The sequence below is a fragment of the Cornus florida genome, unplaced genomic scaffold (genome assembly GCF_030987335.1).
Source record: "Cornus florida cultivar Cherokee Brave unplaced genomic scaffold, ASM3098733v1 CherokeeBrave_3.0.0_Hap2_Chr11, whole genome shotgun sequence".
In the NCBI taxonomy this organism is placed as follows: domain Eukaryota; kingdom Viridiplantae; phylum Streptophyta; class Magnoliopsida; order Cornales; family Cornaceae; genus Cornus; species Cornus florida.
Window position 1 is genome coordinate 79,917,435 of NW_026775581.1, and position 15,579 is coordinate 79,933,013.

The following is a 15,579-nucleotide window of genomic DNA, read 5'->3' on the forward strand; positions in this document are numbered from 1 at the left end:
AAATAAAGCATGCTAAATGATAAGGTGTTTATTGTTATTAAGTCGTTGATTGATTAATGTAAAAGCAAGCCTATTTGCCAAATGTTTACGTAAAATTATTCGTATGATTAATGAAATGGTTATATTTGTTTAAAGCATGCCTAATTGTATGACATTAAACGTTTATGTGTAACTAATTATATGATTAAGTTTACTTGATACATGCTTGATTCGTTATGTGGTTAATTGTTGACTGTTACTGTTGATGAAAACATGCTTAGTTGACTACGTGCTTAACTGTTAAATGTTTAGTATTATTAAAAGCATGTTATACAAGTTCTTATTACAAGTAGTTAGGCATGATAGTTATGATCATGTTCTGGGACGTAGTTGCACGCTTAGGTTCACATTATGGTCGTTCATCCACTAAGGAGTGGACGTGTGCATGACTTGTTGGTTTCGTTGTTGACGTGTTTGAGTGTTCGGGACAGCGTTGTATGTTGAATTGTGGAAGGTTTTGATCCATGTAAGTGAGGGGCTTGATCACTTCTACATTTCTGAATGTTCAGTTCTTATCGAACGATTAGTGTGAGCACTGTAGCTCGTGGATTGAGCTACTTTATATATCCTTGTTTTGATCATTTGGTTGTCATTATAGAATCGTGTTTGAAGACTACGTGAAGTGATGGATCCGAATGAAGTTGGACAACGAGCAGGTGAAGGGCCATCCTAACCAGACAGGGCTTCAATGGGACAGGGCTGAGATAGAGAGGTGGATAATGATCCATAAGTACCAGAGGATGAAGTTCTAGTAGCAAGGGTTGTAGACTCAGCCTTTCAGAAATTTGCGAGTACCACAGTTCCTCAAGTGGTACCACAACCGGCTATTCAGCCGCAGGAGACGGAGATGAAGCGAAATCTTGAGTATCTGCTTCAATTTAACAAACTCATGAAAGTAACATTTGAGGGAAGCCCAGACCCGTTGGTGACGGATGATTAGTTAGATGAAATTGAAAAGCATTTCAGGGCAATAGCAGTGCCCGATGATCGGTTGAAGATCACCTTAGCTACGTATAAGTTTGTTAGTAACGCGACAGCATGGTGGAAGACCATGACTAACGCGCATGATATTGACAGTATGAGTTGGGATGCATTCAAGAGTCTTTTCTTTGAAAAGTATTTCCCGTATACTAAGAGACGGGAATTGAGGACGCAGTTCGATAGTCTCAAGCAAGGTGACATGTCAGTAACAGAGTATGAAAATAAGTTTATTTCTCACTCACGTTTCACTACAGATGTGCTAGGGAATGAAGAGAAGAAGACATGGCGTTTTGTGTATGGCCTAAATCGTTCTATTAGGCCGAGGGTGACACTTTTGGGATTAAAGGAATATTTGAAAGTGGTCACGAGAGCACTGATGGGAGAAGCAGAAGCCAAGGATTGGCAAGAGAGAAGTGATACTGTGGGCTCTCAGGAATGAGGTACGAATGTGGGCACTTCTTCCAGGAGTCAAGACATGAAGAGACACAGGGATGTTTTATTGTTTTCTCGAGAGCAGCGGACGGCAGATGCTACTCCTATTGTTGGTGCTTCTTTAGAATCTTTTAGGAGGAGTGTGGTGTGTTATCACTGTAAACAGCCAGGACACCGCAAAGCGGAGTGTCCTCTTGATAGACCTAGTTCCGGAGTCTATTTTCGGTGTGGTCAGTCGAGCCATATGAAGAGGGATTGTCCATAGAGGAGATGAGATATTATTGTAATTGATTCTTGTGTAACGGGGGATACCTGTGAGATTAGGCAGTTGCCTGTGCACAGTTTTGCTAGATGTAAGGGGGGTTACCTGTGAGTTTTGTAACGGGAGATACCTGTGAGTCGTGTCGGCTGTAATGGGGGACACCTATGAGCCGGTATGTGTCGTAACGGGGGATACCTGTGAGTTGTGTCGTATTGTAACAGGGGCTACCTGTGAGTCATGTCGTGTTGCATGGTCACCTGTGATTAGTGTTGCATTATTGTCTGTAAGTTGTTTTGCATGGTAGTTTGTCAGTTGTGTTGCATAGTTACCTGGGAGTCGTGTCGCATTATCATATGTGCATCTTGTCATGTTGTTGCCAGTGCATCATGTCGTGTTGTAACGGGGGATACCTGTGAGCCTGGTACAGTAATGGGGGTTGCCTGTAACTATATAGCGGGGGATACTTGCGAGTTCTGTAGTGGGGGATACCTACGAGTTTGGGTGTGACAGGAAATGCCTGCACACAGTTATTCTGGTAAGGGGGCTACCCATGAGTTTGGACAGGTGCCTGTGCACTTTGTGCAGTGTTGGGTTCATCTATGCCAAGATGGTGGACATATCCCGTAGTGTGGTTCCGGACCGGGTGATGTTGATGATGCTTGGTGTGAACCCTTGGGACAGGATATAGATCGAGAAGTTTTGTATGAGTTTTTAGTTGTAATGATCTACCAGTTGTGACTGTTATATATTAAAACAATGATGTATTTGTAAGACTATATGAGTATTCTAGACAGTTTTATTAGATAATGATGTGTTTTTGGTGGGCAGTTGAGCTCTTATGTAGTGGTTTTGATGATGGATTGATGACAAAAGAATTTTTAACCATGTTACTCTAAAGGATTAATGATGTAGTGGTTAACATTGCCTAGTTGTTTCTACATATGAAAGGTTTAGAATTTCACTTGTTAAAGTTATTCTTCGGGCAAAATGAGACACTATGTCTTAGAAATTGTTGTTTAGCCCTAGTGTTTTGGAAAGGGGCACTGTCCTCTTATACGAATGGATGTTAAGTGTACAAGTTATTTCGTCTCTGTTTAGTTTCTCTTCCTTGGCATAACTTATGCAAGATATTGTGAAGTACGTGTTCTGTTCTGTTGAGGTAGGAGGACTTGGTCTCCCTTCTTCTTGTGCTGGTCCTGGCAAAGACTTCATCATCTATGAGTTTTGTACCTCTATATAGGAGTTGTATAGGTTCGTGGGCGAAAACATTTTTTTGAGTTCCCTCTTTTGTTAGGATTCTGAGTGAGGGTTTGACCTTGATCGTTTGACTTACCTCCACGATAGGAGGCAAAGTCCTTGGTTTTGTGGGATTCGTTCTGAGAGGTTTTGATCGATACAGTGTGAAACGCGACTGGTTGACTGCTATGTATGTTTTCTTAGGGTCTTGGTGTTAGCAATGGTACCTTGTAGCTGTGATACGACTCGTGTGTTAGGAATGGTTAGACCATATGTTGTGAATCGAGTGTTTGGAGTAGACATAGAGATTGATGTGTGTGTGTGCTTAAGGATTAGACCTGAGGACAGGTGCTTAAGGATTAGACCTGAGGACAGGAACGATGTTGGTGTTGAGGTCGGATTGACGATGAGAATGGCCTGGCCAACCATTTCTCTGAGTTAGTTCTTCCTTAACATAATGTCGGGTCAAAGGTCAATGACCATTTATTTTTGTATGCTTAGTAACAGTTGGAGTACTGTGTTGTGCGTTGCGTACGTGTAGTAGTACAATTCCATTTTAGAATGAAACTCACTTGGGGATTGATGGTATTCTTTGTACGTGTTCAGGTGACTTGTCATGGATGGTGGCGTACTTGGTATGGGACTATGTGTCCAAAGAGTTTCAGTTGTTGGATCAATGGATCCTTGAGCTATGCTGATGGGTTGTTTTTCCGGGGATCTGATGGTACATTTGATAGGTCAGATAGTTCTCTTGATTTTAGTTATGGGTGTTCGGCTATGATGTAGTTATTGAAGGTAGTAGTTGTCAGAGATGGTTTTAAGAGTTTCTTTGGGATCGCAGGTGGAGCTCGCGTGTTGGCTCGTTAAAAGGTTTTATAACCACTGTTTTGTGGGCCTTAGGGCTTTCGGCGCTGATTGTGTGAGGCGTTACTGGTTGGACCTACCGTGTATTGGAATCCAACCATTTTCTGGTGGGATGCCTCGTGTGGACTATGTTAGTGCAATTTTATATATCGGATTGGTTTTAACTTAGGTTGAGTGTCATGGGTTGAAGGATTCTTTTCGTGATGCGTGTCTTGTGTGAGTCGACTGAAGTCGTTAATTGAGGATTTAGTATCGATTAATGTTATGTTCTGGTTAGAATGATGACAATCCTAATGGTTCTCAGTGGTCAGGACTCAGTGGAGTCACGGAGTTGGTTGGGGGCTTATGCCTCGTGTGCTTGGCATGTGGTGATAGAGAATTTTGTTCGGCATACAGTGTGCCTTTATGCCAGTTGGCGTTGAAGGGGATGAGATTACGTGTGACTATGGTCACTGCTCGGTCATTGATGTGTTGGGTCACTAGCACAAGGTTGCGAGTGACGCAGGGTATGAGGTTATTTGGATTGGGGTTCTGAGGTATAGCATGTTGCGTGGGATACTCGGAGACGTATTCTATTCTTGTATCCTTTCGTCTTTCTCTTATGAGGTGGGTTGATTTCGGGGATAAAATCTTTTAAAGTTGGGGAGATTGTAATGTTACCGATTTTTCCTATTTTCTATTTCTGGAATTTATTTGATTTTCTGTATTATTTTAATCTTTACCTCGTTTTGTGTGCCACGCGGGCCCCAAGGGGCGTTTTGGTCATTTTCTTGAGTCGAGGGTGTTAGAAATGTAATTTTAATCATTTTAAGTCAATTAGAAGTGACGGTATCATTTTTTAGTATTTTTCAGGTGTCGAGATGATTTCCGGACTCGGGAATTTCTCCCGATTTTGTCATTTTAAGAAAGGAGCATAATGGACTTTTCTCACATATATGTATACATCTACATCTATATATTAGAGGTTGATATTTATGGGGAAAATGAGGCAATGTATGGTTTGAAGGAGGGCAAGATTGTAACTTTACACAAAATTAAAGATCAACCACAAGTTGACACATGGCAATCCAATGACCATAATTTGAGATTTTAATCAAGCCATCACTTTCCTCCTCCCCCATTTTCGTGCATCACTTTCTCTCTCTCTCTAGCACTTCTCTATCTCTCTCTATATTCATACACAAGCACACATTATTATCATCTAAATAAAAGGCTTTGATTTGGAGAGTTTAAGGTGGATTTTGAAGAAAAGGAAGAAGGGAGGTTGGAGAGCTTGGCATGAGCTTCAAATTGAGGCTAATATTGCTAGGGTTTGGAGAATTTCAAAATTTGGGGCTCTTATTCCATTTGAGGTAGAGTTTGTCTAATTGTCAAATTCCTTAGTTGTGGTAGCTAATTGGATGTTTTTCCCCCTCTCTAACTTGTCAATTTGAAGTTAAAATGCATGATTTAATTTTAGGGTTTTTGGTTTGTACGTGAATTTGTGATTTAAGGTGTTTTAAGTGATTGGGTGTTTATCTTGTGTTTAAATTGCAAGTGACATGTTGTTGAGCTTCTATAAAATGATTTATTTATTTCACCTCATGTGGTTGTTGCGATGTTTTTGATAATGTATATGCTAGAGAATACTTGAATGTTGTAATATGCAAAAAGTGTCAAATTATCTTGTTGAGGCCCTAGAAATATCAATCGTATTATGAAGGCATGATAATAATTACGTAATTGAATTTGGGCATTTCTTTATGCATGGCATAATGTTGTTCTTGGGTATGAGGGTGGTGTGGATGTAGTGGAGGTGGTGGATGTGGTGGATGGGTGCATTGAGCATTTTATACAATTCATTGTATATGCCTTACAATTCATTGGAAGTGTTGCATGTGAACCCTTGTATGACCCCCGACTCGTTTTCCTATTCATTGTTTATAAGGCATGTAATTACTTACCTTACTTGAGGAGATGCCACTTAGGCATTCTCTACTGAGCCTTGCGCTCACTCCTCTACTTATTACTATTTTTTCAGAACACGAAAAAGAAATAACGGACGACAATCCACCCTTGTCTTAGCTTGGAGTAAAAAAATGTTTCTTTTTGCTATCTTTTGTAATTGGGCCTAATTTTGTAAAAGTGATGACTTAAAATGTATTATTTTGTAGCATGTGATGTATTTAGGTCTATTTTGTGTATGGCCATTGGGGAAATGTAATTAAGTTTTAATCACACTAAATCCTTTAGTGTATTTTTTTGTAACGTGTTGTAAATTACGTTATTAATGTGGTTTTTGTTATTGTATTAGATGTTGGAATGTATTTTAATATGTACGTGAGTTTAGTGGTGTGGGTGGTTGGCTTCCAAAGTTGGTGTATCTCGGTTTCCTTCATACAGTGGTATTTTGGGTGAGGATAACCCAACCGGTCGACGTGAAATCCCATACGTCGACCAGATGACCTGAACCAGTCGACGTGAACTTCCCCACACGTCGACCGGTATCCTGACAGTGAGCTTTTCATCTTGCACGTCCCAAACCAGTCGACGTAAAATCTCATACGTCGACCGGTATCTCGGCAGTTGGTTTTCCACTGTTCATAACCCAAACCAGCTGACGTATAATGTATATACATTGACCAGTTCCTGTTCCATATATATTTTTCATTTAGTTTCCCTAATTACTCTTTAGCACCTAATTAACGTTGTGAGTATTTACTTTATGACCCAAATAAAATACGATAATTATATTTTAACCATAGAAAAGACTATATTGCCCCAGACCTTATCTAATTTATTATGAGATACAAGTAAATGACTATTATGCCCTTTGAGTCTCAAACCATTTGAATTGTGGCAAATTATCATCCTGTTCTTTTTGGACTTTAATATACAAACTGAGGGTGAAAGGACCGTATTACCCCTTGGATGATTTTGGGTCAAGCAAAGACCCGTTTAATGATCCGGATCCAGTGAATTTGGGTCGTTACTTATTGTGATCTAGTTTCTTCAATTAAAGAATATCAACAACAAATAAAACTGAAATGGAATTTGTGTTTTGTGGTAATAAGATGCATGGGATTTGTATTTTGTATAACAAAAGTTAATAGTTTCCCTTTGTCATGGTACCTCAAATAAAGTGGTTAAGGAGGGAGTTTTGCTTTTCCTTTTCACGATTATTTTGAATATTCATTTAATACAATTACAAATAATATATTGAATGGAAATATTATTAGAAAACATTTACATATTTGTATTTATTAACTTGGTCCGGTTCTTTTCTTTTTCTTTTTTTTTTTCTTTTTTTAATCTTATTATTATTCAATACTGCTCCCACTAAAAAAAAAATCTAGCTCCGTAACGGGAAGTGAAGATAAATATTTTATGAGATCTCAAAAGTTATGTTCTAATTAGGTTGAAAAAAATTATAAAGCAATGTTGGCAGGAGAATAAAAATAGTTAGGAGGGTGATCGTTTTCTTAAATAGTAGTCCCTAATTAATATTATTGAAGAATTTTCCTCTCTTCTTATAACGACCCTAACTGATGCCAAAATAAAATAAAAAAATTCAGCATGACCTCCGCTAAAAATCGTCCTATAATAACCTGTTTAAATGCATTTTTAACCTATCTCAATACAAATATCATATAATACACTCCATGGTGGTACAACCACTTACTATATCATCCAAATATCATATTTACAGTCCCAAATTACAAGATTAATATCAAATGTCCATATTTTGCAACATTTAGACAGCTTAAACAAAAGTTACAGCCCATAGGTGTAATTAAAATATGAAAAGTCTATAAGTCGTCGTACAAAATATATTATGCTTAGTCTTACAAAAATAGTGAGACCTAAGTACAAAAACAAAAAAAGGAGCTCCTAATCTATACTAAGTCGGTGCCAGAATGTCATCCGCCACTTCTTTCCCGTTCTTGAAAAAAAATGTTAAATGAAAGGGGTAAACAAAATTGCTCAGTAGGTGGTGCCTAAGACACACCTCTCGTGTCCCCGTGAATCCAAACAAGGAATAGGACAATAGGAATTTGGAGTCATGCATAGCCGGGAAAACACAATATCAATTCTAAGTTCAAAGCAAATAAATTTCGTACCATGAATGCAATGTTATGCATGTCACTCCCCATTTTCAGAAAACATCATCACTTCACAAACTGTTAATATAACCCGCCCTTTGGCGACTCCGCAGCGACACGAGAGAAGGATTGGCTACTGTCCCTGACCTTTGGTACCTCCGCAGCGTCATTTGGGGCCCAGATAGCTCAACCACATTAGGGCAATCTCCCTAATTCCCTCTAGGCTATATTAACACACCGGCTCTTTGGTGACTCCGCAGCGACCGGGTTTTTCTCAAAAACCGTTTCATCAAATTCTCCCCAAAATCCCCTTTTAATTTCATTTAAAAACAATTTCCCCTTTTCTTTCATGCCCAATGCTTGTGTGCATATATGGAAATGGAGAGAATTTTTAACACACAATTAACAAGCTTTCACATAAATTTCTGACAAATTAATTGGCATAGAAAACTAACACATTAAGCATGTTTTTATTTTATTTTCTTTCATTTTATTATTATTATTATTATAATTATTATTTTCATACAATTCAATTAAATACACATTATAATTCAATTAAATACACATTCTCACATGTTTCATATATATAATCAAGTCATTTTAAGGAACAATTATCACAATATAGCATGCTAGAATACTAATAGGATACTAATCAAGAAAAAAATAATTCACAAAGGAACAATCATCACAATTTAGCATGCTATGACACTAATCAAGAACAATTAACTCACAAAAGAACAAGATTGTAGGAATTAGAGACCCCTACCTCACTTTTAAGCAAAACCCCCAATTTCTTCACCTCAAACTCTAGGATTTCGAATCTCCTATAGTGCACCAATCAAAGAATTGATCCTATCAACGTGTTGATCTCATCGTGGGCTTCGAATAGCCGCAAACGGCTCCCAAAAACACTAAGTATAGAAGGAGAAATCAAGAGATGAAGATTGAAACCAAAAAAAGAAAAAAAGAAGAAAGCTTCTGGACGAGAGAGAGAACCTTACGGGAATGAGAGAAAATGAAAGCAAAATGGTTTCATGACCATTTAAGTGCTTGTGGGTCCCATTCATTCTTTTCTTCTTCTCTCTTTTCTTTTGCTTTTAAATTACATCACACACACAGAAATATATACACATATGCACTTATATTTATATATAAGGTACAGACATTACACTTCTCCAGTAGACGCAAGCCCCTAGTAGCTGAACCACAAAGATTCTTCTGTTATTCTTTCTCTTATTCTCTATTATGTCTTATATTATTATTTAGTAAGCTTGCCTTACAAATGATAGTTAGTTTAACAATTTAGGCACAATCTGTAAATTATATGATCAAATTGGTTAAAATTATAAATAATTAAATGAGATGGAGACTTAATTAGACAGCTCAGTGTTTGTTTTGGTGCTTTGTTATCTGGCGCTATTGTTGGGAGTGGTGAGATTGATGTGGTATTTTATTTCTTAATGTGAAGATAACAAAAGTGGATCAGTTATTGGTATATAATTACTTAGTTAATACTTTATGTAAATTGTTTGGAAAAAAATGAAAACTATAAAATAAAAAATTGTGGTTAAATATATTGACGAAGCAGTGTAAACTGTAAAACAATAAAAACTGCTATTTAGATAAAATAAAAATTGTCGTTAAATACAGTGTAAAACAAGGATTTGTTTCTTCTCTCTGACGCAATAGTTTAGAATGCTTGCCTTCCGAATAACCCAACTCCAATTAGCAAGTCCAGGATTCCTTGCTTGCCAATTGCAAAGTAGGTTAACTTTTATATATATGTATTGACATGTTAAAAAACAAAAGTCCAGGATTCCTTGCTTGCCATGTTAAAATTGAAAAAAAAAAAAAAAAAAAAGGAAGGCCCAGGATTCCTCATTTGGTTACCATGTTAAAAAGAAGAAAAAGAATGGCCATGGTTTCTTTAATCTTTGTATTCAAGTCTAGTGGAGGCTACGTTATTTTTAATTACAAAATAATTAAATTTCAGAATACTTGAGTATGTTATCTATAAATAGGGGTTATGGCAGCGCGCAACCTCTCATCGATATATAGTATTGCTTTTCATTCAGTACTTCCAGTAACCACTAAAAAAATGGCAGACGCAATTCTTTCTAGCGTTGTGACTGAAATTGTGAAGAAGTTGGGCTCTGCTGCTGTCCAAGAGATCCAATTGCTGTGTGGTCTCAAAACAGAGTCTGCCAAATTGGAGGACACCATTTCCATTGTCAAAGCCGGACTTTTTGATGCGCAGCAGCAGCAGCATGACGCTGCAAACAGGCAGGATAGTGCTTTGCTCGAAATGTTCAAAGAAGTGGTTGATGATGCCGATGACTTGCTGGATGACTTCTCAACAGAAGATTTGCGGCGTAAGGTGATGACTAAGAACAAAAAGGCCAAGAAGGTACGCATTTTCTTTTCAAGCTCAAACCAGCTGTTTTTCCGTTTTAAGATGAGTCACGAAGTTAAGGCCATTCGTGAGAGACTAGATGCCATTGCTGAAAATAAGATCAAATTCCACTTCGGTGGGGAACGGCCTACAGATGTGCAAGTGAAGAGGGAGGAGAGTCACTCTTTTGTGCGTGCTGATGATGTTATTGGGAGGGATAATGATAGAAAGGCAATTGTAGAATTGTTGATGGACTACAATGTTCAAGTGAATGTGTCTGTCATTGCAATAGTTGCAATCGGGGGCTAGGAAAAACCAAACTTGCACAATTAGTATTTAATGATGAAAATGTCACTAAACATTTTGAACTCAAAATGTGGGTGTGTGTTTCTGATGTCTTTGATGTGAAACAAATAGCAAAAAATATCATAGTAAGTGCAACATGTGAGAAACCAAAAAATCTTCAAATGGAAGGAGTGCAAAATAAGCTTAGGAAAGAAATTGATGGGAAGAAATATTTGCTTGTGTTGGATGATGTGTGGAATGAGGATCGTGACTAATGGATAGAACTGAGAGATCTATTGATGGGTGGTGCAAGGGGAAGTAAGGTTCTGATAACCACCCGCACCAAATTAGTTGCAACTGTTTCAGGGGCAAATTCATTGTATCCTTTAGAAGGCTTGTCTAAGAAAGAGTCTTGGTCCCTTTTTAAGCAAATGGCTTTTAAAGAAGAGAACGAGTTGCAGAATGCATGTCGAGTGGAAATTGGAAAAGAAATTGTGAAGAAGTGTGCAGGAGTTCCTTTAGCCATTAGGGTATTAGGAAGCCTATTATATTCCAGAGACACAAAGGAGGAGTGGTTGAGTTTCAGAAATAAAGATATGCCAAAAATAGCTCAAGATGAGAATATTGTTCTACCAATATTAAAGTTGAGCTATGATCACTTTCCCTGGCATCTAAAGCAATGCTTTGCATTTTGTTGCTTCTATCTTAAGGATCATGTAATTGATAAGCAACAATTGATTCAATTGTGGTGTGCACATAGATTTATCGGGTTGTCAAATGAAAATCAAGAAATGGAGGATGTTGGAGATTTGTATTTTATAGAGTTATTAAGAAGGTCCTTTTTTCAAGATGAGAGAATAGACGAATTTGGTAATATAATAAGTTGTAAAATGCATGATCTTATACATGATGTTGCAGTTTTAGTTGCCAAAAGTGAGAGTTTGATGGTAAATTTGAGCACAAAAGAAGTTCCTCCAAGAATCCATCATGTGTCGATTGATTTGCCATCTTTAAATGATAGACCATGGGAAATTCCAGCCCCGTTGCTTGGAGCTATCGGAATAAGAACATTTTTTTGGCCGGCTCAAGGTTATTATTCAACAGTTTCATATGATGTGGAACGGGAGAATTCAGTTTATGCAAAAATTGTTTCCACCTTTAAAAGGTTACGGGTGTTGGATCTGCACAAATTGGGGTTCCAAACGGTGCCAAGTTGCATAAGTAAGCTAACACATTTAAGGTATCTTGATCTCTCTGGTAATTCTGGTATCAAGACACTGCCAAATTCTATAACCGAGTTGCCAAATTTGCAAACCCTAAAACTTAGCCATTGTGAAAGCCTGGAACGATTGCCAAGAGAGATTAGAAAATTGGTGAGGCTTAGGCATCTCGAGATTGATGGTTGCCATGGATTGAGTGATATGCCGCGTGGACTGGGGGAGTTGACTTGCCTTCGAACTTTAAAAGAATTCAAGGTGGGTCCATCTAACAGGTTAAGTGAATTGAAAGATCTAAACAATTTAAGGGGGAAGCTGTTAATTGAACTACCGAGGATGGATTTAAGGAGAGATCAATCAATTGAAGTACCGAGGAGGCCAAGATTAAAAGAAGCAGAGGAAGCAAACTTGAAAGAGAAACAACACCTTCAGTCTTTGAGATTTGATTTTGGCAACTTTATTTATATTGATGATGATGATGGTGAGTTAAAGTCAGTGTTGGAAGCTCTCCGGCCACACACAAATTTGAAAATGCTTGAAATAACAGGGTATCGGGGTGTGAGATTACCAACATGGATGTCCTTCCTCCTGAATCTTGTTCAAATTTATTTACATAATTGCAACGGATGCAAAAATCTTCCAAAATTCGAGCAGCGTCCTTGTCTCCAAAGTCTTCGTCTTGTTGACTTAGATTCGGTAGAGTACATAGATGACAACAGTTGTGGTGGTGTTAATGATGAGTCCTCCTCTTTTTCTCCATCTTCTTCAACAACAACAGCATTCTTTCCATCACTGAAATATCTCCAACTCAAGGACATCTCTAATTTGAAGGGATGGTGGAGGAGTAAATTAGGAGAAGATGAAGAACAATCAACAGCAAACAATCAAGAAGAGCAGCAGCTATTATCACACCCATCATTTCCTTGTCTTGTTGAATCAAATATCTCCTACTGCCCTCAGCTAACATCAATGCCTCTGCAACCAACTGTTGTAAAACTAATATTTCAGAGTCAGCGGGAAGTTCGTCCAACAGCAGTTACTGACGATGGCAAAGGAAACCCCAACTACTGTTGCAACCTCATCTTCTTCACTCATTCCTCTTTCCAACTTGGAGGAACTGTCAATATCTTCCACTGGGGATCTAGTTACTCTGCCGGAGGAGGCATTCCCACTTCTCACTTCTCTACTAAGACTAGAGATTGCAGGGTGTCCAAAACTAACCTCTCTGTCCAGAGGGATGAGGCATCTCATCACCCTCATGTCCCTGGAGATCCTGTCCTGCCCAGAGTTGGATTTGTCAGATGATGGCATGCATTTTCAAGGCCTCAGGAACCTAACTTCTCTGCGTATCTTCAATATTCCAAAGTTGGAGTCTCTTCCTGCGGGGCTTCAACACGTAACCACTCTCCAATCTCTATCCATTGTTGCTTGTAAAAATTTGGAAAGTTTAGCAGAGGGGATAGGCAACCTCACATCACTTCAAAAACTTGATATTCATCATTGCCCGGGTTTGAAGTCACTGCCCGAAGGGATGCGTCGGCTCACCGCATTACAACAACTGAAAATCCAATTATGTTCACAACAGCTAAATGATAGATGCCAATAGAGATGGCAACGGGGCGGGTTTGGAGCGGGTTTCCCTAAATCTCGCCCCGCCCCTTTTAATTTTTGTCAAGTTCATGCCCGCCCCGAGACTCGCGACGGGTTGAATTTTCATATCCAACCCCGTCCCGTTAGGAAATACTGTGCCCCCGTGCCCGCCCCACTAACAAATTTTTTTCACCCACTTTTTGGAACTTAAACTCCTGCTATTTAAATGTACAAAGCCTAGAAATGACACAACATAAATATAATTATGTATTCTAACAAAAATAAAAAAAATAACATGCACATAACATAATTCAAATAACATAATAAACAAAAATAAAAGTTTAATACAACCAAATCACAAGAAGTTCTAAGCTCCAACTTCCATCATAACCAAAACAAAAGCAAATTTAATACCAAGTTTACATCCCAAATTAGGATTGTAAGAGATGGGTTGGGTAAGCCGCTAAAATAACTTATTAATATATATATATATATATATATATATATATATATATATATATATTAAATATAGTTATATGCGGGGCGGGGCGGGGCGGGGCCCCTAGGATATGTATATTGAACCCTTACCCGCCCGTGACCCTCGACGGGTACAAAATTTGTATCCATGTCCGCCCCAACAGTATTGTTAGTCACTAATTGATTCTAGAGGGGGGTGAATAGAGTCAAGGAGCAATTTTTTCAATTTAAAAATATATTTCTACCAAACTGTTGAATATCAGTTTATTGAAATATTCAAGCAAAATAAAGCACAAAAATAAGAGAGATAGAGATAAGAGATTGCAAACAATGACTCGGTGATTTAGCGAGGTTCGGAAACTCCTACTCCTCGGCTCAAGATCCCCCTTAAGACTTCCCAAATTCACTAGAGCTTCTCCTTAATGGTGGAGAGCAAACCTTCACTTTTGAAACAAGATCTTGCTTCTCTTCTTTGCTAGGAGAACACCCTTCTCCTAGGCTTTCTTTTGGGTTACACCAACCCTTTACAATAGCTTTGAAATTTGAAGAAACAAGTGTACAAGAATCTCCCAAAGATAGATTACAGAGTTTAGCTCACAACTATAGAAAAGATGAATATACGTGAAGCTCAGAATTACTACAGTGATATGAAATAACAGAGAGGGAATGAAAGCTCAGAAAACTTCTTTAATGTTTTTCAAGGAATGATAGAATGTTCTCTGTTAAAAAAGATCATTTAGTTTGAAGACCAACCTCAGTATTTATAGAATAAACAGAGTTCAATATAGCTGTTAGAGGTTGTTGAGAACATTTAATGAAAATGTTTACGTTACAGTTCAAAACCCTAAAGAGAGCCGTCTCTTGAAAACCAAAGAGCCTGCTCTTTGTTCATTTTCCTTGGAAAGAGACTGCTCAATAAAAACATGAGCCTGCTCTTTATTTTGAAGATCCATTTTCGTAGCTTTCTTGGAACAAAAAGAGCCCTCTCTTTCTTTTGATTGAGCCCTCTCTTTTTCTTAAATACTTCTCAAAGACTTACTGGAGTTAAAGAAAAGAATCTTCTCAGAGCTCACTGAATAAGAGAAAAGAGCCTTCTCTTTATTTTATGGAGCCTTCTCCATCTCACATTATGATACTTAATATGAAATTCTTTAAGTCCTGTGAATGTGATCATGAGCTGATTTTATTTTCTTTGAGAAATAAAATGGGAGTGCAATGCATGGATTGAATTTTGAGCTTCAAATATATTCAAATTAACTTTGACATTAAATCTTAAGCTCTCACCATCTAATCTACCATTTTCTTCAATCTTTGACCATGATCGGTTAGCCTTTGATGGAGTACTTGAATAATCTTTGAATTCTTGCAACTTCAATGCTTCCTTGAATCCATTGCTTGAGTACTTGGAATGCTTCTGGCTCAATATTGAGGATTGAATTAATTGATCAACTATATAGCACTCAAGGAAAATATTAGTACATAAACATCATTAATGGTTTGTAATCATCAAAATATAAGATTGACCTTTAGATTAAATCCTTAGGCCAACAATCTCCCCCTTTTTGATGATGACAAAACATTGATGTGTTTATTGTCAAGGTAGAGTTGCATTTTGAAATAATGCTCCCCCTATCAATAAGCATATCTTGAATTCATGTCAACAACAAATATTTGAAAAAAAATATGTCTCCCCCTATCAATGTGCATCTATCAAAAATAGCA

General features: G+C 37.9%; 1 protein-coding gene and 1 long non-coding RNA gene across 2 annotated transcripts; one reads left to right on the forward strand and one right to left on the reverse strand.

Moving 5' to 3' along the window:
* Positions 1–7,554: 7,554 nt before the first annotated feature.
* Positions 7,555–8,950, reverse strand: LOC132286397 (uncharacterized). Its single transcript, XR_009472761.1, has 2 exons — positions 8,663–8,950; positions 7,555–7,736 (listed from the first exon to the last, which is right to left on the reverse strand). It is a non-coding gene; the product is annotated as an uncharacterized LOC132286397 (long non-coding RNA).
* A 1,922-nt stretch (positions 8,951–10,872) lies between these two features.
* On the forward strand, positions 10,873–13,095 carry LOC132281380 (putative disease resistance protein RGA3). Its single transcript, XM_059783089.1, has one exon. It carries the CDS (start codon positions 10,873–10,875, stop codon positions 13,093–13,095), a length of 2,223 nt encoding a protein of 740 aa, XP_059639072.1.
* The last annotated feature ends 2,484 nt before the right edge of the window (positions 13,096–15,579 follow it).

Coding starts and splice junctions, on each gene's coding strand:
- LOC132281380 (XM_059783089.1), top strand. CDS start 10,873: ATGGGTGGTGCAAGGGGAAGTAAGGTTCTGATAACCACCCGCACCAAA.